Source organism: Myotis lucifugus, unplaced genomic scaffold (genome assembly GCF_000147115.1).
Source record: "Myotis lucifugus unplaced genomic scaffold, Myoluc2.0 scaffold_1312, whole genome shotgun sequence".
NCBI lineage: Eukaryota > Metazoa > Chordata > Mammalia > Chiroptera > Vespertilionidae > Myotis > Myotis lucifugus.
The window spans coordinates 20960-42117 of record NW_005872360.1 but is presented as its reverse complement, the minus strand read 5'-3'; the positions used below and the strand labels follow the sequence as shown (position 1 = coordinate 42117).

The 21158-nt window shown below is 45.3% G+C and overlaps 1 protein-coding gene across 1 annotated transcript in view; it reads left to right on the top strand.

Annotated features, from left to right (window-relative positions):
- The window catches only part of SCAF4 (SR-related CTD associated factor 4), a gene marked incomplete at its 5' end in the record, with an annotated part of 48538 nt that overhangs the window by 11101 nt on the left and 16279 nt on the right, over nucleotides 1-21158 (top strand). The window contains 17 exon segments of the mRNA XM_023748364.1: nucleotides 188-349; nucleotides 2183-2318; nucleotides 2627-2766; nucleotides 3346-3498; nucleotides 8500-8672; nucleotides 9009-9117; nucleotides 10698-10862; nucleotides 11308-11393; nucleotides 11897-12087; nucleotides 12785-12796; nucleotides 12799-12884; nucleotides 13306-13419; nucleotides 14400-14556; nucleotides 15605-15762; nucleotides 17999-18164; nucleotides 18248-18334; nucleotides 18468-18659. Coding sequence (XP_023604132.1) covers nucleotides 188-349; nucleotides 2183-2318; nucleotides 2627-2766; nucleotides 3346-3498; nucleotides 8500-8672; nucleotides 9009-9117; nucleotides 10698-10862; nucleotides 11308-11393; nucleotides 11897-12087; nucleotides 12785-12796; nucleotides 12799-12884; nucleotides 13306-13419; nucleotides 14400-14556; nucleotides 15605-15762; nucleotides 17999-18164; nucleotides 18248-18334; nucleotides 18468-18659 — 2287 coding nt within the window.

Below are 21158 nucleotides of genomic sequence, written 5' to 3'. Positions count from 1 at the left end.
TACGGGGTCTGAAGTACCAAGAAAATAGTAGCGCTGTATAGACTGGGAAGTTGACAAGCTGGCCATTAAGACAGCTAAACATTCGAGTTGTTTCTAAATAGAACCATTAGTATACAGTTTCATTAACGTGAGATTAATGGGTGTCAAATTGCTTTCTTGTATTGACTTTGCATCTTTATCTTTGTAGTGTAAACCAGAATACAAGGTTCCAGGGTTATATGTAATCGACTCAATTGTACGACAGTCTCGTCACCAGTTTGGAACTGATAAAGATGTTTTTGGGCCAAGATTCTCTAAAAACATAACCGCCACATTCCAATATTTATATCTTTGTCCATCTGAAGATAAGGTATAGTTAATATAGTTAATTTTTTAATTAAAACTTTTGTTTTCATTTATATTTATTTGGATCTGTTTAAATGTATTTTAGCTATTTGAAGCCTATTGTAGTATTGAAAGAAATCATAGTAATCTCTGAACTTGAAACAAAATCCAGTTTTTTCTATAGTTTTTTCTCATATTTATCTTTCTTGTAAAATTCTTTAGGAAAATCATATTGTTGAAATATGAAAGCACCATTGTGGTTTTTGCTTGTTTTTTTTTTTTAATATTTCTTATTGATTTCAGCGAGAAAGGGAGAAGGCGAGAGACGGAAACATCAGTGATGAGAGAGAATCATTGATTGGCTGCCTCCTGCACACACCCCCTACTGGGGATCAAGCCCACAACCCGGGCATGTGCCCTGACCTGGAATTGAACCACTACCTTCTGGTTCATAGGTTGACACTCAACCACTGAGCCACACTGGCTGGGCAGGACCATTGTGGGGTTTTTTTGTGTGTGTGTTTTAAAAAAATATATTTTATTGATTTTTTATAGAGAGGAGTAGAGAGGGATAGAGAGAGAGAAACATCAATCAGCTGCCTCCTGCACACTCCCTACTGGGGATGTGCCTGCAACCAAGGTACATGCCTTTGACCAGAATTGAACCTGGGACCCTTCAGTCCACAGGCTGATGCTCTATCCACTGAACCAAACCGGTAGGGCGGGAGGACCATTGTGTTTTAAAGAAGACATTGTTGGAAAGATTCACTTGTAGTTGAGTGATAAGGTCATTCTGTGGTAGAGAAAGGCAGGGCTCATCTCAGATGGCTGCGCATTCCAGAAGGAAGGGGCAGTACTGGTGGCTCTGCCTGGCAGACAGAGGTGCGGGAGCATCAGCATATTCGTTAGCAGCCAGACTGCAGTATCCGATTCCGCACGTGCGTAGCTGGCTCTACAGGCAGGGACTCCAGGAGGCGGGAGCAGGGCACTGGTGAGTCTCTTCCGAGTCGTGAAGAATGGAGACCTTTACAGTAAACAGCATGTGAATCTGAGTGTGTGGGTTCTGTGTGTATATTGGAGGGTGCTCTTGTGGGAAAAGTACACACGAAGAAAGGAGAGCCTCAGTCCTTGAGTAGGAGACGAGAGTTACGCCCTAAATAACACCTCTCAGGTCCTTCATATTTACCTGTCCACAGACTGCTTGCCTATCCACTACTGGTCAGTTTCTTAACTGTCGCAGTTGTTATAATCATCCTAATTAAATTCTTCAGTTCTATAACTTTTTTTGTCAGTGATGGATGGGGTTTCTTTTTAACCATAAATAAAGTCTGAAAATTTTAAATACATTTCTCTATTATTAAATAATCAATTTCTTTTGATTCTGTAGGTTATATTACTTTTCTGTTTCCTTTTCCCCTTCTCTGTTTCGTATTGTAGATTATACTGCTGAAGAAAGGCTGATTAGTTTAATGAGGCTGTGATTCTGACAATAGATTTTATTTTCCTAGGCCCTAGCCAGTTTGTCTCAGTGGATGGAGCATTGGCCTGCGGATTGAAGGGTCCCAGGTTTGATTCCTGTCAAGGGCACATGCCCAGGTTGCAGGCTCGATCCCCAGTGTGGGGTGTGCAGGAGGGAGCCGATCAAATGATTCTCTGTCATCATTGATATTTCTATCTCTCTCTCCTCCCTTCCTCTCTGGAATCAATAAAAATATATTTTAAAAAAACACACACACAAAGAAACGGCTTAGTATGGAAAAATTGGCGTGAGGTTATTGTATTTCTCTCTTTTTTTTGGTAAGGTGTAATTACTTATGCAAATATTAATTGTGTATTCACGTTTTCTCACACATAACAGAGTAAAATAGTCCGTGTGCTGAACCTTTGGCAAAAAAATGGAGTCTTTAAAATTGAAATTATCCAGCCCCTTCTGGACATGGCTGCGGGGAGCAGCAGCGCCGTCCCGGGGGCCGACAGCGTCGCTAACAATGAAGGTGAGCGGTTCTGAGCCATGGGCGGGGCCCCTGCACTCGGGGCGGGTCTGTGTCCACTGCGGGACTTTTCCCGGGAGGAAGCTGGAGCTCGAGTTGCATCGTGGAGGGATGGCTTTTTCCTATAATTATTCGTAATGAAGACGCGGCCCTTCCCGCACTTGTTCCAGCATCGACTCTAGCAGCGCAGTCTCTGTTTTTCTCTGTGTTAAACTGAACAGACGCTGTTTTGGGGAAGAAGCTTAACGGAGCGTAAAAAAAAATTGGCAGGTTGAAGTGTTTTTAGTCCTTCATGACCTCGTCTTTCTTAGGTTCGCCGCCTCCTCCAGTTAAAGTTTCTTCTGAACCCCCACTGGTCACTACAAACTCCGTGCCATCCGTCCAGCAGCTGCCCAGTTCGGACGCTTTTGCTGCCGTGGCCCAGCTGTTTCAGACGACCCAAGGGCAACAGGTAAGCGACCGACCGGAGCGGGAGTGCTTGCCGTGGGCACTGGTGTGGGTCCGTGTTTCCCTTCCGGACAGTGAGCACATTGGAGGGAGGAAGGGGTGCTCTCCAGCTAGAAAGGCCTGGCTGGACGGACGGCGCGGGAGTGGGGGGTGGAGAGTGAGCCGGGCAACGGAGCGGCAGTGCCCTTGGAAGAGAACGAGCCGCAGGACGCCCAGCGGCCGGTGCTGCTCACAGGTCTAACATTGCAGACTGGTTTCAAGTTACTTGAATCGGAGATGATGTTTACATTTTCCAAAACCATATATTTACCTTGCTCACAATTCAGTGTCTTTCCTCTTCTTTTTGACCATTATTTTCTACCAGTGGGGTTGTCAACATACATTTTTAACTTTGAGCCACACAGATTGTATCCTCGCTATATTCAAACACAGCAAACCTAACAGTATTAAAATGTTGACCCTTTTTTCTAGTTTACTCTGGGCCTATGCTATTTTGAGTCACCTTTAAGCTTTTGTAGTAAAATGTCTTTGATGCAGTGATTACACTTGGAGAGGTGGTTTATCGGTTTTGCCATTCTTTAAGCTTCAGCAGATCCTTCAGACTTTTCAGCAGCCTCCAAAACCACAGTCTCCCGCCATTGACAATGCTGTGATGGCTCAGGTTCAGGCCATCACAGCTCAGTTAACGACAACTCCGGCACCACCGCCTGAGCAGAAGGCCACGGCGTTTGACAAGGTACGCTTCTCACAACACCGCCGTGTGTGTGTCACTCGCTTGTGATGTTGAAGGTGGCCCTTCTCTAGCGTCTCTGTGGCTTGTTGGTTTTATTATTTGTGCTTTCAGGTATTACCCCACAACATCGAAACATTGTTTTAATTCTGGTTACAAATTTATATAGACTCGTTGCAAAATTTTTCCGTAAATAAAGAAGTAAAGGATGAAAAATAAAAGTGGACAGTGTAAAGGAAAGTGAACAGACCGTGTACCATTAAGCCCGTGCGTGGAGTGATGACGGGAACGTTTTGCTGCGCCTCTTCTCAGAGTTTCCTTGTTGGGGACAGATGCCTTTCAGCTCACTCGCTCTGATCTTAATCGTCTTACCTCATCTTGGTGTTGGTGCTGTGAAGGTTGATAGATTTAGGTCTGCACTTTCGCTTGTTAGGCCCCGGTCCGTGACCTGGACACATCGCTGTTTAGCTGTCCCCCTTTCAGTAGGCGTTTACACTGCTTCCGGCTTTTGCTGTTAACAACCCTAGTTACCACGTCTGTACGAGGGTGTAGGTTGTGCGGTGTCCTCATGCTCTGTTGGCCTTGGCATCTCCAAGGGGCCGCACTCAGGGTGTAGATACGTTGAATCAGCACAGCTCCGAGCTTCGGGTTGAAATGTTAACCCAGATAACTCCACTCCGGTCGTCTCATATCTTCCTTTTTGTGGGTTTAAGGCTGTATAACATTTTATTTCGTTTTACAGGTTTCACTACAAAAAGCACAAGTTTGAAGGTCCTAGAAATAAGTGATAATTTTTAATCATCTGTGAGATTTCTCATTCTCTCCAGCATTGTAATTTTAAGATATAATAAGTTTCATTATATCTTATGTAAAATATGCTGGTCGTTCAAATTAAGACTCTGCAGTAAACACTGGTTGTCATTGTGTCTTGGTGATGGATTGATTTTTATGGATTTTATTTTATAGAGGGGAAGGGGAAAGAGAGAAACACCCGCTTGTTGTGCTCCCATGTGTGCACTCATTGGTTGGCTCTTGCATGTGCCCTGACCGGGATGAACCTGCAGCCTTGGTGCAGCGGGATGGCGCTCACCAGCTGAGCTGCCGGCCAGGGCTGTGCTCTGTCTTGGGAATCTATGAATGACCACTGGTTAGAAGCAGGTTGGATAAAATGCATGGGTGCAAAAGCCCTCCACTGTGGGAGGGGAGAACACGAATAATGCAGCATGCTCCAACCCACTTCTCTCTGAGCAGACCTGTGTGTGCTTTTCAGAACTATTTCCATGTACATGTGAGTGTAAATGCTTCCATTCTGTGGTTTTACTCAATTTCTACTTTGTGTTTTGATTAGGAAACCTTCCCACCTGTTTTTTTTTTTAATTTTATATTTTCTTCTAGTGGTTTTATATTTTTGTTTTTTACATTTGTCTCTTTGGTTCTTTTGGAACCTACTTTAGAATATGGTTCAAGATAGTTAAATCTTTATAGTTTTAGAAAGAACTAATTTTCCCTCACTGTTTTTACCTGAGACTAAATTCTCATTTATCTCTATGCTTATCTCTAGACCAGTGGTTCTCAACCTTCTGGCCCTTTAAATACAGATCCTCATGTTGTGACCCAACCATAAAATTATTTTCGTTGCTACTTCATAACTGTCATGTTGCTACTGTTATGAATCGTCATGTAAATATCTGATATGCAGGATGGTCTTAGGCGACCCCTGTGAAAGGGTCGTTCGACCGCCAAAGGGGTCTCGACCCACAGGTTGAGAACCGCTGACGTAGGGTACTATTTGACCAAACAGCTGGACACCATAACCTAGCCAAGTTGACACACAATTAACCAGCGCAGCATACTTTTCCAGGTGAACTTGGCATACGTTTTAGAATTCATGAGTTTATGGGTTAATTTAAGAAGTACTGATAGTTTTTTACAGTCTCCATATACTACAATGTCTTTTTTTTTTTTTTGTATGTGTTCAGTACATTTGTTTTATTTATTCTTAGGTATTTTTCAGGTTTACTGTTATATAACATTTCATTTGGTTAATGATGACAGAGTGCAAAAACTATTGATTTTTATTTTATCCTATAAAATGGTCATGGTATTAAACACCTAATTTTATAGTTGGTTCTCTGCTTTTGTAGGTAGCCACTTTTTTTACTTTTCCTCTTCTACATCTCTGCCTGTTTCTTTCCCCTTTTTTAATGCACTGGTGGCTAGGACTCCAGGAACATGCTGAGTGAAGGCAGTGATGGTGGCAGCCCCAGCTTGTTCCTTTGAGGTGTAGTTCCTCTAATGCTTGACCTGAAGTGGGTTGTTTTTATGTCACGTTTGGAAAAAGGAATTCTGTGCTCTTCCTGTTGCTAAAAATGTCTGTCTTTAGCCAGTCAAACTGAACAGTTTGTTTATTTCAGCTGATTCATAGATCTTCAGGTGCCTAAAAAGCAACAAAAATGTATTTTTGGATAGATATTATTGTAATTTTTTTAATTGTTTCAAATCTTTTCCAAAGCAATAGGTATAGACCTTAAGACTTTAAATGCACAAATTTATGTGATAAACTTTAGAGATCATAGGTTTTGTTTTCTTGTAGACAATTTAGATCTGAGTTTTAAATTTGGCTTTATTCTGATGTTGAGTTACTTAGATATTCCGTGTGCACCACTATGAAACAGTGATGGTAGCGCCTGTATTTGATTGCCGCAAGGGCTAAGTAAGCTAATGTGTGTGAAACAGCAAGATGCCTGGGTCATGTTGGATCACTCAGTTACAGTGAGAACCTTTAATCTCATGGCCTAGAATTAGAAAGAAACCTGTGTTGTCCCTTTCTCATTCAGAAATCTTCTGTGGAGTAAAGTTCTAGCCGAGCTATCACAGAGCCCCACAGATTTAGGAATTTGAGGTTGGAAATCCACGAACAGAATGGACCCAGCTTAAGAGAGGAGATTGCTCATTGGACGCCAGAGACTGGGGCTTTGAAGTCAGAAAGACCGTGTCTGCCTCCTGAGTCTGCATTCACTGACTGTGCTGTCCTGGTTCTATTTCTCACTGTCCTGAGCTTTAGTTTCCTTGTTTGTAAAAAGAAGAAAATCTGTCTCCATCGCATGCTTTCGTGATGGGGAAGTGTGTGCGATCTACCAAAACAGTAGCGGGTGTGTATGGCACAGCTTCCTTCCTTTCTGAGCAAATGTGATGTTGGCTTCCATGGCTCTTCTGGACATGTGGTCCGGTGGAGTGCCTTGTCCATTTGTCCCTTTTCTCATGGACGTGCCTGGTCATCTGAAGGGAGCCGGGAAGCTCTGAGAAAGAGGCTAGTGCGCAGGTGGTGAGACTTCTCCGTCAGCCCTGTCTGCCCGTCGCTTTTTCTTTTCATATGAACATATTCGTGGGCGGGCAGCCTTGGGCATTTTTCTGTGGGCATTTATCGCAATTGGGTAAGACGATCTTGCATTTTGTACATTCTTTTTTTTTTTTTCTGTTCATCAGATTATTTATTCACTTGATTCTTAGATTCACTTGTTGATAGATGCGTATTTGTTGTTCATAATTTGTATCTTTACCTTTTTCTTCTTCTTCCTCTTCTTAAAGGATACCTTTCAGCATTTCATATAATACTGGTTTGGTGGTGATGAACTCCTTTAGCTTTTCCTTATCTGTGAAGCTCTTTATCTGACCTTCACTTCTGAATGATAGCTTTGCTGGATAAAGTACTCTTGGTTGTAGGTTCTTGGTATTCATCACTTTGAATATTTCTTGCCACTCCCTTCTGGCCTGCAAAGTTTCTGTTGAGAAATCAGCTGGCAGTCGTATGGGTATTCCCTTGTAGGTAACTGAGTTTCTTTCTCTTGCTGCTTTTAAGATTCTCTCTTTGTCTTTTGCTCTTGGCATTTTAATTATGATGTGTCTTGGTGTGGTCCTCTTTGGATTCCTTTTGTTTGGGGTTCTCTGCGCTTCTTGGACTTGTAAATCTATTTCTTTCACCAAGTAGGGGAAGTTTTCTGCCATTATTTCTTCAAATAGGTTTTCAATATCTTGCTCTCTCTCATCTTCTGGCACCCCTATAATTCTGATGTTGGTATGCTTGTAGCTGTCCCAGAGGCTCCTTACACTATCTTCACACTTTCGGATTCTTTTTTCATTTTGCTTTTCCGGTTGGGTGTTTTTTGCTTCCTCGCATTTCAAATCTTTGACTTGATTCTTGCGCTCCTCTGGTCTGCTGTTGGGAGTCTGTATAATATTCTTTATTTCAGTCAGTGCATGCTTACTTTCTAGTTGGTCCTTTATCACACCATCAAGGGTCTCATTAGATTTCCTGTACATCTCATCAAGTTTATCAACAGCCTCTAGAAGCCTCTTGAGAGACCTCAAAAGTGTGGTTTTGAATTCTATATCCAGTAGCCTGCTTTCCTCCGGTTCTGTCCTTTGTGGCCTGTTTCTTTGTCTTGGCATTTTTTTATGCTTCGCTGTGTCGATAGAGTGGCTTTCCGTGTTAAGTGTCCCAATTACCTGAGGTAGACACTCTTGGTGCACCCCCTTGTGGTCTCTGTGACCAGTCTTGTTGTAGTCAAGCCTTGATTGTTGTAGGTAATTACTACTTGACCTCCAGGCCAACTGGCTGTCGCATTTTGTACATTCTGAAGCCTGCTGAAATGGACACCATTGTCATGTATGCAAAGTTCCAAAAGTTTTTTGTCTAGAAGCATGACTATTTCAGTAGAATACTTACATTGCTAAATTAATAAAGTGAGCACATAGACGATGGTCAGAAAGAAAACACCACCTGTATAATTAGGGAAGAAAACAGAACAAAAGCTGTCTTTTTCAAATGGCATTTGTGTAAAAATGGTTTGTCTGTGAACCAGCTCCTAGGGGCACGTGGGAAAATGAGATGGTACGTGACAGTGTGGTAGGATTAGAGGTGGTGGGAACATCTGTTGTTTTCATAAAGTTTTTGTGCGCTGAATGCTGTCGGAATTTTAAAGTGGAAAACCAACATCCCTGTTGCAGAAGCTACTTGATCGATTTGATTATGACGATGAGCCAGAAGCTGTGGAAGAATCGAAGAAAGAAGATGCTGCTGCCGCTGCTGCCAGTACCACCTCTGCTGCTGCCGCACCTGCTGCTGCCCCGGCCCCACCCGCTGCTGCCGTGCCCGCTGCGTCTCCACCGCAGGCGCCCTTGTGAGTGTCCGTCCCTCGGAGCGCGTGGAGTCAGTGTGTTCACAGGCACAGGACAGGAACATGGAGTGGCAGGATCGTTTTCCATATACAGCCCTTGTCTTTTTAAAAAATGATATTTTGGGTTTTCTCCCACATGAGGAAGGGATCCTAAAAAATGTACCAAAAAAATGGCTTTTATGTTGGGAATGGTGCTCAGTGTATTAGTTAGTATGTAGGCAAATAGACGATTCAGTAAATTGTTGATTATCGATGATTCCTGGAGAACATTCTTCGTATTTCTGTATAAGTGAGGCGTGTGTTTTGGACTGGCTAAAAGGATCACTCATGCTTTTTCAGTGGGTATCCTGGAGATGGCATGCAGCAACCAGCGTATACCCAACATCAGAACATGGATCCGTTTCAGCCGCCGATGATGGCAATGCAACAGGACCCAGTGCACCATCAGGTACAGGTGTGTTTCTTGCAGCTGAGTTTTATGTCTACAGATGCTCATCCCAGCCTGCGGGCGGCACTTCACAGACCCCATTCAGCGGCGCGATTGGATAGGTAGCACCACACCTGCAGTGAACACTGTTGAGCACATAACGGGTTTGAGTTGCTTTTTGCTTTAATTAAAACAAGGATGCCAGATCTTCCATGCTCCTAACTTAATAGCAAGCAGTGCTGTAAAGTAGTGTAGGGAGCAGCAGGCCCCGGCCCGTGTCAGGGAGCTGGCCTGTTAGCGGCAGGCTCTCCCGCCGAGGAGCCTGCTCTGTGTGCGAGGAGATGCTTCCGAGGCCTTCGGCTTGGCAGGCAGGCGTGGGCTGGAGGCTGCACTGGAAGGAGCATAGCGCACGGGAATCGCAGGCAATGGGTAGAGATTTGTTCATTGGATTTATTTGAGTAAATCCTCGAATTCAGAGTTTCTTAAGCTTGACTATGCATTTCAGTAAATGGGGGCAGGGAGGGGCATTTTAAAAAATGCAAATGCTGCTCAGAAGGTGCGCTCTGTGGCTAAGCATTGATCCATGCACCCAGAGGTCACCGGTTCGCTTCCTGGTCAGGGCCCTTGCCCAGGTTGTGGGCTCGACCCCAGGGGGTGTTTAGGAGATAGCCAATCGAGATGTTTCTCTCATCGCTGTTTCTATCCTTCTCTCTCTAAAGTCAATAAAACATTTTTTAAAAAGTGCAAATCCTGGCCCTCCAGTGCTACAGTGAATCTAGAGACTGGTTTTAATTGTGTAGTGATTCTGCTGTGCAGCTAGTCCTGGGAATAACACCTGATGGCCTGAGTTTAGGCGAGGTTCTGAGAAATCTGTCCCGACTGTACTCCTCTTACTCACATCGCCCTCAGTCCATTTTACACATTTGGTAATAGGAAGTTGATATTTTAATGACTTGATGAAGTTTGAAAAGTATTTTATAAGCCTATTTAAAATATGAAGAAAACCTATGAACTTATTTCCAAATGTTTTAACAGTTACTGAAAGTTTATAAATAATTTAGAAAGAATACTTCTTTTGTGACATAATTATATTCGTAATTGTATTGACATTGGAATGGCACATGCAGAAATATGCTAAGTTGTGGTTTACTCTCGTTGTTATATTTGAAATCCTAAAAGTAGGCATGTTAGATGACAGTCTCCTTAGAGACTTTCATTTTTTAAAGAATGAACCTACAAGCCAGTGCTTCTAGCCTCTTCCAAAAATCCGAGAATCTCTGATTTTAAGTTCAGTCTGTCACAGGGTTTCCTCACAATAAGTGAAGTTATATCTTTAAATATATAAACCCCAAACCTGTGTGTTTATAATTTTTAAATGAGTCATGGGGTTTTTAACCTGCACATATACTTGGATATGTAACAGTTCTTTGAGTAATGATTATTTGTGGAATTTGCTAATTACTGTTGTGTATCATTATTGTTTTTCCTTGATAAAAATTTATTTGAAAGTATTTTAGTTTCATATTAAAGTCGGGGCTTTAAAATTTGTTTTTGGTAGCTATTATTTAAAATCTACGCATACCCTTTCTTTCAAAACCAAGGTTCCACTTCCTCCTAATGGACAGATGCCGGGGTTCAGCCTTCTGCCCCCGCCTGCGTTCCCCGCCCTGGCTCCGCCTGTGCTTCCTCCCGCTGCCCCCGTGCAGCAGCCGTTCCAGGCCCCCTTCCCGGCCCCCAGTGAGCCGCTCGCACAGAAAGCCCAGCAGGTAAAAGCTCCCTTCCCGCCGTTGAGGACCTTCGGTGCCGGGACTGATGTTCTGGTTCCTGCCTGTTGGCTTGTCATCTGCAGTTTTGAATGTGAAGAAAGACTGACCTTGGACACACATTTGCCTCTGTGCCCCACGTTCTCATCTGTAAAATGGGCACAACTGAGGATTGGGATAGAGTATAGAATGCTTAACAAGTACCTCAGGATGGCCTATTGAAACAGTGTGTCACCTGCACGCAGTCATTTCCGAAAGGAGAGTGTGTCCTCTAGCCTCATAAACAATGTAAAGGTTCTTACACTGAAGGCCATTGGGTCTCAAGTAACCCAAAGAGAACTGCTTCAGGTCAGGAGACTGGAATGGAATGTTTTTAGGTTTTGTCCTGTGCCTTATTTATAATTTTTCTTTTCTCGTTTAATGATAGCTGTTTGTTTTGTTTTTAAAGGAAATGAAAGTAGAACAGCCTTGTATTCAAGAGGTGAAGCGGCATATGTCTGATAACAGAAAGTCGAGATCTAGGTCAGCATCCAGGTAATTTATGGAAAATGTTTTTCCAATTCTATGTGTCTTAGGAGGCATAGAGTTGGATTGGTTCCAAGTTGGGTGAATAAATATCACTTGGTGTATTTGGTGCCTATGTGTGAGTTGGAGCAGAAGTACTTGCAAACCCTTCTGCGGTCAGTGGTCTTACCCACATTTGTTCCCTGGGAGTTGCTGGGACGCCCGTGTACAGATCGTTTACACGGCATTGTAATTGCTGCAGCAAAGAGGGCTGGCTGAGGAGGTAGGTAACAGCTGTGACTGCAGGCCTGTAGTTAGTGCAGCACCGGAGGCATCGACGGTGAGAGCACGTCCATAAGCTTCCAGCCTTCTTCCTTTAGTCATTTCAATAGACTTTCCCTGCTGTCGGTTTCTTACGTATTCACACATTAAATTACCTGCTTTATGTTTTTATTTCTTCTTCAAATTAACACGTGCTTACATGCTTAACACTTTCTTCGTGTGCTGTCCGTTATTCCTCCTGAAAATATTAGGTCACCAAAAAGGAGGCGCTCTCGATCTGGCTCTAGATCTCGACGGTCTCGGCATCGACGCTCTCGATCTCGGTCCCGGGACAGACGCCGCCATTCTCCTCGCTCTCGATCCCAAGAAAGACGGGACCGAGAGAAAGAGAGAGAGCGCCGGCAGAAAGGCCTTCCTCCCGTCAAGTCCGAGACCGCGAGCGGTACGTTCCCCTTTGCAGTCAGGCTTCTGCATGATTTCTTCATGTCGTGGATTTAAAGTGTTTCCTAATTGTTAGCAAAACACTGCTTTTTCGTTAAGCCAGCTGTAAAGCAGCAGTGAGGAGTGAGTGTGGGAAATACAGATTCTAGCCAACCTCATGCACAGTGGGAAGGTTTTATTTACCTTTTCCCCTAGAATCACTAATCCCCTCTTACTTTTCTGAAGATTTCCTAGTACAGACGGCATTATCTTGCATTACTTCCTGAATTTCTATGTGCATGAAGTCTGTGTAATAGTGTGTGTGCTGCATCCGGAGCTAACCGGATGTTGTCATTGGTGGCCTGGGCAGATGCGAGGCTTCTGGCTCTGTGAAGCTTGTTGCCTGGGGCACGCTCGGCAGGTGGAGGGCCCGTGCGCACGGCGAATGCAAGCACTGTACTGGCTGGGCTCAGGGTGAGGATCAAGTCTCGGGTCTGTCCACGGAGGCAGTTTGCTTTAACACTTGTGTGTGTTCACTATTCTGGTTTCAATTCTGGAAGCAGTACCGCAGTTTCTAGAATATTTAAACGTACTAGGATATGGGACTTGCTCCTCAAGCCTGAGGTACTCGTGCTTGGTTCTGTCGTGACTTTCTGATGTTGGGTGCAGCGTGGTTCGCTGTCAGGTGTGCGTGTTTCTGACGACAGTTTTACTCTCAGTTTGTAGCACTACCTCTGGGTGGGACAGCTGGACAAAAGGACGACTCAGCAGGACGTGGCCAGTCTCTTAGAAGAGTTTGGTCCAATTGAATCAATTAATGTGAGTATTTATTAAATTACTTAATGACAGTGGACAGATGTGATTGTCATTTCATAAAATTAAGGATTGGGACCTCAGGTAACATTTGCCCAGGTTTTGTAGACAATGTGGCTAGAGTTTAGGGGTTCTGAGTCCGTGTTTAGCATTCTCTGCTTTTAATCATGTATCTTTAATAACCACGTTTAAAACCTTTTTCTAGAAAAGTCTTTATGTAATAAAGCTTAGGGGACTGTAGGCTCCTTAATAACTGGCAGCTGAGACCAAACGCACATTGCCAGCTGACGGGTGTTGGCTCTCCGGCGACGGAGCGCTGGCATGACCGGGAGATGGGTCTGGCTGGGCTGTTGGGACTGGTGACTTGTATCTTGTTGTTCTGTGATGTTGTGCCCATATTTTCTCACACGGAAATCTCCTGGAGCAGATGATTCCTCCCAGAGGCTGTGCCTACATTGTCATGGTGCACAGGCAAGACGCCTACCGCGCCCTGCAGAAGCTGAGCCGAGGGAACTATAAAGTGAACCAGAAGTCCATAAAGGTACGTGGTCTCCCTGGGACGCCATTCTCTTAAACTGTAATATTGGACAGAAGCGTATTTCATATGCATCTTTTTAAAAAAAGTTATCTGTTAAGGTTACCAAATTTTAAATGTTAGGTTCATGGTAGAATTTTTAATTTTGTAAAATGTAGATAGAGCAAGACTTCAAGGTATTGGTGCCTTAAATATAATATTTATTTATTTTTATTTTTTAAATATATTTTTATTTCAGAGAGGAATAGAGAAGGGTAGAGAGATAGAAACATCAGTGATGAGAGAGAATCCTTGATGGGCTGCCCCCTGCACGCCCCACACTGGGGATCGAGCCCACAATCCAGGCATGTGCCCTGACTGGGAATCTAACCATGATCTCCTGGTTCATAGGTTGATGCTCAACCACTGAACCACACTGGCTGGCTTAAATATAATATTTAGTAAAATATTTTATCTTATTTAAAAATTTTTGGATGTAAAGTTTGTCATTTTTCTTAGAATTAACTATGAAAAGTCTTCAACAAAGATAGGAAAAAGATACAGATAAATGGGCATTCTTCCCTGCGGGGCCCCAGGCAGTGCTTCCTTGGTGTCATCGCACTGCCCTGGGATTGGGCCACAGAGTGGCTTTGTCTAGTGCTGGATCATCCCAAGGTCCCTGGCTTCCGAGAGTGGCCCCGTGTACTGGGTTGTCCAGGGGAGTTGGCAGTTGCCCTGATAAACATTTGTCTTTTCTCTAAGTTTTATGCTGACTGGGTTGTGGGGTGGTGGGGGAAGTGGGTAAGGAGGAGGGGCCAGTTACATTCCCATCCTAAGACAGCGGGAGACGAGTGGGCACCGCTTTCCTGGTGGCGATAAGGCCCAGGACCGCGAGGCCAGATGCCCCTGCTGCCCAAGTCTGAGCGAGTAGAATGGGGGGAACTGAACTCGAACCTCACAGCGTTCCCTGTGTCCCTTTCTCTCCATATTGAATTCGTGGTGAACAGATCGCCTGGGCCTTAAACAAAGGCATCAAGGCGGACTACAAGCAGTACTGGGACGTGGAGCTGGGTGTGACCTACGTTCCTTGGGACAAAGTGAAGCCTGAGGAGCTGGAGGGCTTTTGTGAAGGAGGCATGTTGGACAGCGACACGCTTAACCCAGGTAACGCGGTGCTGGTGGATGGAAAATCCAGGCGTGCGGTGCGTGCGACAGATGCTTCTTTCCAAGATGAAGAGTTTTTTTGAGATTTTTCAAGTACCACATGTGCCATTCTCTCCGTGATAAACCAAGGACACAGTGGTGACTAAGATAGATGTGGTCTTTGCTCTTCTGCAACTTACAGTAAGTGGAGAGATGCAGATCCAAAGTAAACAATGACTGATCGTGGGTCAGACAGACCCAATGAGCCCTAACCTGGTCGTCGTCGACACTGTGCTGTAATCCAGTGCTTTGTAGTAATTTCTTTGAAAATGTGTGAATGTCCAGAAAAGTCGTGGGAAGTAGGTGTATATGGCAAGGAGGTGCAGTTGTGTGTGGTCAGGTCTATGAGAGACGCCAGGCTGGCAGTGGGATTGCAGGGGGAAAGTGGCAGCGGCTCTGGGCATGGCCTGGAGAGGGTCCGGGAACTGATGCGGGAGGGGCACAGGGTGGCGTGGCGCGGGGAGAGGGCTGCTGGGGGCGTGTAAGCAGGGCTGTGGCTGGAGAGCCACGTGCTGGACGACTGCGCCCAGGCCCTCCTCCCTGCACGGGGCCTGGTGCCTTCACTGACACACACAGCCGTGTCGGAGGCAACAGGGCCAGGGTCTGCTGTGTGCCTGGCATTCTGGGAGGCTCCTCCCTCCCCGATCCTTTGTCCAAACAAGAACCTAGACTAGGCATCTCTGCCACTTACTGAGGTACAGGCCTGGGACAGATTGTCTTTGTTTTCCTCATAACATGGGACTCGTAATCATAATAGAACTACTTCCAGGCGGTGGTGAGAATTACATTGCTTAGTGTGTATAAAGTGCCTGGCACACAGCGAGCAGTTGCTTTTTGCATGTTGCTAATTTAAATACTATTTATAAGGTTAGCATGGGCGTTTCTTTAATAGATCACTGGGTGTTTTTATTTTTTTTATTTTAATCAACATTTCAAAAATCACTTCTGGATTTAAAGCTTTAACTTAACATGGTAAGCTGCTATTGTTAAATTTCTTTAACTCCCATAGAGTGGAAAGGAATTACCAAGAAGCATGAGAATGAAGTTGCTCAGAATGGAGGGGCAGAAAGCTCACATGCAGAACCAGTGTCACCCATACCCAAGCCTTTGCCGGTGCCCGTCCCTCCTATTCCCGTCCCCGCGCCTATCACAGTACCTCCTCCACAGGTGAGAGGGGCGGGGTGTTCTTTCGACTTCCACGTTTCTGAAATAAACCTTCCAGCTCTTACGTAGATGTATGTCTGCATTCATAGTCAGAGACCCGAGTCATAAATGTGGGTTATTTGTCATATTTTGATATGTCCAACCTGTTGCTTATAAGCTCTGTAGCACATTTTTAAATAATGTTAATGAAACCAGAATGCGTTCATATTGCCTTCCATCTGCCTAGATTACAGAATACCTTACACTAGGGCAGTGATGGCGAACCTATGACACGCGTGTCAGAGGTGACACGCGAACTCTTTTTTTTGGTTGATTTTTCTTTGTTAAATGGCATTTAAATATATAAAATAAATATCAAAAATATAAACCTTTGTTTTACTATGGCTGCAAATATCAAAAAATTTCTATATGTGACACGGCACCAGAGTTAAGTTAGGGTTTTTCAAAATGCTGACACGCCGAGCTCAGAAGGTTTGCCATCACTGCACTAGTGTGTGTCAGACCTGAGGTGCAAACCCGTTCGTTTCTTCTATTCTTTTTACTCTCACTTTATTTTCATATCGGATCTTTGTTCTTCATGGACTTAGGCTCTGAGGGAGCTGGATTCATACCCGACAAGCAGCTATTTCGAGGGAAAGATGTTTCTAAATCTTTGGTTTGGGTGGTGCGGTCATGATTTTTTTTTAAATAAATTGAGTGCCATTTAACATGAAGGTTAGTCTTAGAGAGTCTGCTGTCCTGTTACTTCAGAGAAAGGGCTGGTTCTGGTAGATGAGAGCTTGAATCCCAGCTCCATTGACCTTGAGCAGATCGCCGACCCCCAAGCACCCCTTCCCTGTCTGTGAATGTGCAGGTGCCCTCTCCTGGCCTTGGCCTTCCTCCGTCAGAGCGGGTGAGGGCTAAACGAGGCGCGTTCAACACTCGCAGGTTTCCTGTTACCGAATCTCCACAGAAAACCTTTGGTTTAAACCAGGGGTCCTCAAACTTTTTAAACGGGGCCAGTTCACTGTCCCTCAGACCGTTGGAGGACCGGACTATAGTTTAAAAAAAAAACTATGAACAAACCGCCAAAATATAAGATGGCTCTGTCTTTTGGTTTTGTTCCATCCACCAAAAGGGTGGATTACAAACAAATATTTGGTAATACGCAGTTACAATCGGCCCAAGTTTACACGTTTCCCGCACTCCACCGCAAATCTATATGAACCGAGTTAAAGACGGCTCCCGCGGAGTACGCGCAATTCACGCGAGCCGACTTAACTCGTTTCCCGCACTCCAAGTGTTAAAAAAAAAACTATGAACAAATTCCTATGCACACTGCACATATCTTATTTTGAAGTAAAAAAACAAAATGGGAACAAATACAATATTTGTATTTGCGTGTGGCCCGAGGGCCGTAGTTTGAGGACCCCTGGTTTAAATTGTAAATAGCTGACCCCGGTTTCCATATGATCCACTAGATTTTTCTCGTCTTTCAGTACCTTCCTTCCTCTGTTTCTTACCGTAAGTCCCCCAGGTGAATCCGCACTAACACAGAGGGGGTTCCTGGCCTCTTCAGCTGTGACAGTTTACAAGTGGACTTCCTAAGCAGTCACTCTGTAGTCGACCTGTTAGATACGCCCTTCAGTGTGGATTGTAAATGAGATTCAAGTATGTCAGCATTCGTTTAAGAAACCCGACTCATTTGTTAAAATTGTTCATACTTTTTTTAAAAACAATAGCAAATATTTATTTGTTGGGTGTTTATTAAGTGCCAGGCACTAGCACTTAACATGCGTTAACTCTTCAATCCCCATGAGGATTGAGGTTGGCACTTTCCCATTTTACAGATAAATAAACTGAGGTCTAGAGAGGGTCTGCTTGCTCAGGTCACAGAGCCCGCCCAGCGGTTTGACTCTGAGATCCCATCACTGTGGAATTGGTGCGGGAGCTTTTCGTAGGTTACGTTCTCAGACTTACTGGCGGATCATGGGACATCGTTCAGCGGGGCACATTCTGCCGGGTCACCAGCCGACGCTGGGAGGCACAGTGTGATCTGCTGTCATAAAGCAGAGAGCACACTGGGTTTCTGTCGTTTGGGGCAGGTACACATTACCATCTGTTTTCTAATTTACTCACGTAATAAGAACCAATTTGGAAACGTCTGTTTTTTCAACAAGGTATTTGCTTTGTCTCTGCTCACTACATAGGAGGGAGGGTGGCTAGATGGGTGGCTTCATTTTTCTTCCTTCCTCCCCAGGTCCCCCCACATCAGCCGGGGCCTCCTGTGGTTGGTGCTCTCCAGCCGCCCACGTTCACGCCGCCTCTGGGAATTCCGCCGCCGGGCTTCGGTCCTGGCGTTCCTCCGCCGCCTCCTCCTCCACCCTTTTTACGCCCAGGATTCAACCCAATGCATTTACCACCAGGTACACCAAGTTGTTTGAGAAGACATTGTTTTTGAGTGTGAGATGAAGTGATGTAGCAAAAGTGACTATTTTTCTCATTCTAGGTTTTCTTCCTCCCGGACCCCCACCTCCTATAACTCCACCCGTGTCCATTCCTCCTCCTCACACTCCACCAATGAGCATCCCAAACTGTAAGCACGTTTCCTTTGTGTCCAGTTCTCCTTGGAGTCGGGACGGAGGGAGATGGGTTAGTACTAGGTGTAGACGTGGCCGGGAGAGAATTAGCTGCTCAGCGTCACATGTCGATGTGATTATATCCCTTAGCTACTATCGCTGGTATAAGCGAAGACCCCACCAAAGACTTACCTATTGGAAATCCCATTCCAACAGTGGTGTCTGGGGCTAGAGGAAACGCCGAGTCTGGTGACGGTGTGAAAATGTACGGCTCTGCCGCGCCGCCCGCCGCGCCCACGAGTCTGCCCACCCCTCCGGTCACCCAGCCTGTCTCGCTTCTGGGTAAGTGCCTTTTTCTATCATCCGTTTTTATTCCTCTCCCAAGTTGTTTTTTTGAGTGTTTTTCTTAAACTGGTAATTTCGGTAAAATCTTCTCTGAGGCTGCTGTTTTCTTTGAGGAAGATCTCCCTCTTAAATGAATGTGTGCTCTTGGTGTTTACCGAGAGCCGTCTGGAGACAGCCTCTGTGGTGGAATTTTGTCTGTCTATCTTGAATGAACGTTCGGGGCTGCACATCTTATTTTGGTATCGGAAAGTGATTGATCTCTGGGAAGGGGACTTGGTAAAAGTCCAAGATGGGCATAACGCCAGGTGTCCTAGCTTTATAAGAGAGAACATTTCTTTGACAGCGCAGGTTTTTCCCCTGTGTGGACCAGTCTTTATATCTTTAAAAACCCTGGACTTGGTATCATTCTTTGTGGGCTAGCAAAGATCATGGTCTTCGATACGTGCCAGTAAAGTGGCTTTGCTGCCTGCGTGGCAGGCCCCTCCGTTCCCTCCTGCTAAGTTCTCTGTGCTCGGCTGACAACGGGACCCCGTGGCTAAGGAAGAGGGTGACACTGTGCACAGCTGGGAGGCCTTGGCCTGGCTTCCTTGAGTCACAAATGGATACATCGTGTCCTTGTCAGACTGACCACCTTCTAATGAATACACTGCTGCCCGGCAGTGGTGCTGCCCAGTATAATTAACCCCGACTCTCGCAGTGGGCGGCCGCTCCGTCCTCTGGGTCCAGCCCGAGAGCCCTGTGTTCTCGGAGGGGAGGGTGTGTCCGCACGTGTGCGTCCATCTCGCCTTTAGGAAGGGCGCACTGGCCCTCTGGCGGTGGGGCTGCGGGGCGGGGGGCGATGCAGGACTTTTACTCTGACCTACACCTTTCAGGACTGCTGGGAACTTGCACTTGGTGCCTGTACTACATTTATCATTAAAATCCGTTTCTTTTTAAATGGCTTGCTGTCTTCTGGCCTCTCCAAGACTGAGTTTTGGCTGATAATAAACTTGACTTTTATTTCCATTAGCACACAGACTCAGTAATAAATAGTAAAAGAGGATGTGGGATTAAAATTTGTCACAAATACTGTAGCGGTCGTCATCATCATGATGGCAAATGACTTGTTTAATGAGGGGATTGCTCAAGAGGCCTGTGCCCTGGAAGTCATGTAATAGAAGGAACGCTGGACTGGCAGCTGGGATTTAACATCTGTGCATCTCAGTTTTGTCTGTTTTGTTTTCATATTTGTAATAAGATGTTTCACAAGAATCACAGCATCTGAGTTGGATAGACTTTGCTGATCAACCCCTTTCTCCCACCCCCTCGCCTGCTGAGATTCTGTGTGAAATGAAATGTTCTAGTCTCGTGCCCATGGATGCTGGGCCCGGAGGCCATTTACAGAAGCATGTGTGCCCTCACGCTTCTCTTCTGGGCTTAAAGTTACTGACTGAGCGAGAGGATCCCATTCTTTCCCAGTCTGTCACCCACCACTTTCCAACGTCCTAGAAGCATAAGGAGCCTGCCTCTGGCCTAACCTTTAGGTCTTCAAGAATCTGCTCTTGCCCTGGTGGTTTGGCGCAGAGGAGAGAGCATCAGAATGTGGACCAAAGAGTCCCGGGTTCGATTCCAGTCAAGGGCACATACCTCAATCGCAGACTTCTCTCACATCGATATTTCTCTTTCCTTCTCTCTTCCACTCTCCCTAAAATCAACGGAAAAATACCCTCAGGTGAGGATTAAAAAAAAAAAGATTCTGCCCTTTATTTCTTACCGCTACTAAACTGTGTCATTTAAACTCTGCATCCTACATGTGAGATAAAACACGGATCAAAAGTTTGGTGTGCTTAAAAAATTAAATTAGTAAGCTAAGCATCGCTAGAAAAATAAATTTCTTAGCGTTTATTGTTACCTGACATACCTATTTGGATGCCCATCTGTTCATCCCCCCCGCCCCCGGCATCCCCACTGGGACGGACGCTCTGAGAGAAGGGACGTTGGTCGCATCAGCAGGCGGGTGGCCTGTCTTCAGGGCCCTGCTCTTCGCACTTGACCCATGTGATCGTCATGACTTTTCAAACTCAGTTTAGAAATTGAAGACGATTCCAAATCTGGAAAGGTTAAAATTTGACATAAAAATGAAAACTTGTTAAAATAAGTAGTTTTTCCTAAAATGCCGTTTCAGTCAGAAGGAAAGGCTTCCCCATGTCCCTGCGATTGGAGGCCTCCAAAAAGACGGCCCCCTGAAGTGTGACCTTCCAGAGAAATGGGGGCTTGTAGCGTCTGTTCAGGGGAAGGGGGAGACTCACCCCACGCCGCCCGGGTGCTAGAGGAAGGCAGGGTCTGCAGCGCGCCGAGGGGCAGCGATGGGCACGGCTGGTCTTTGCCCGATGGTGGAACGGCTGGGCCCTAGGGGCTGCACGCTCCTCTGTGCCCTCCTGTCCTTTCATGAGAATGGAAAGAAGTAGGCGCAGTGCCAGAAAATTAATCCTAGGAGTAAGTCACGTGATGCTCACT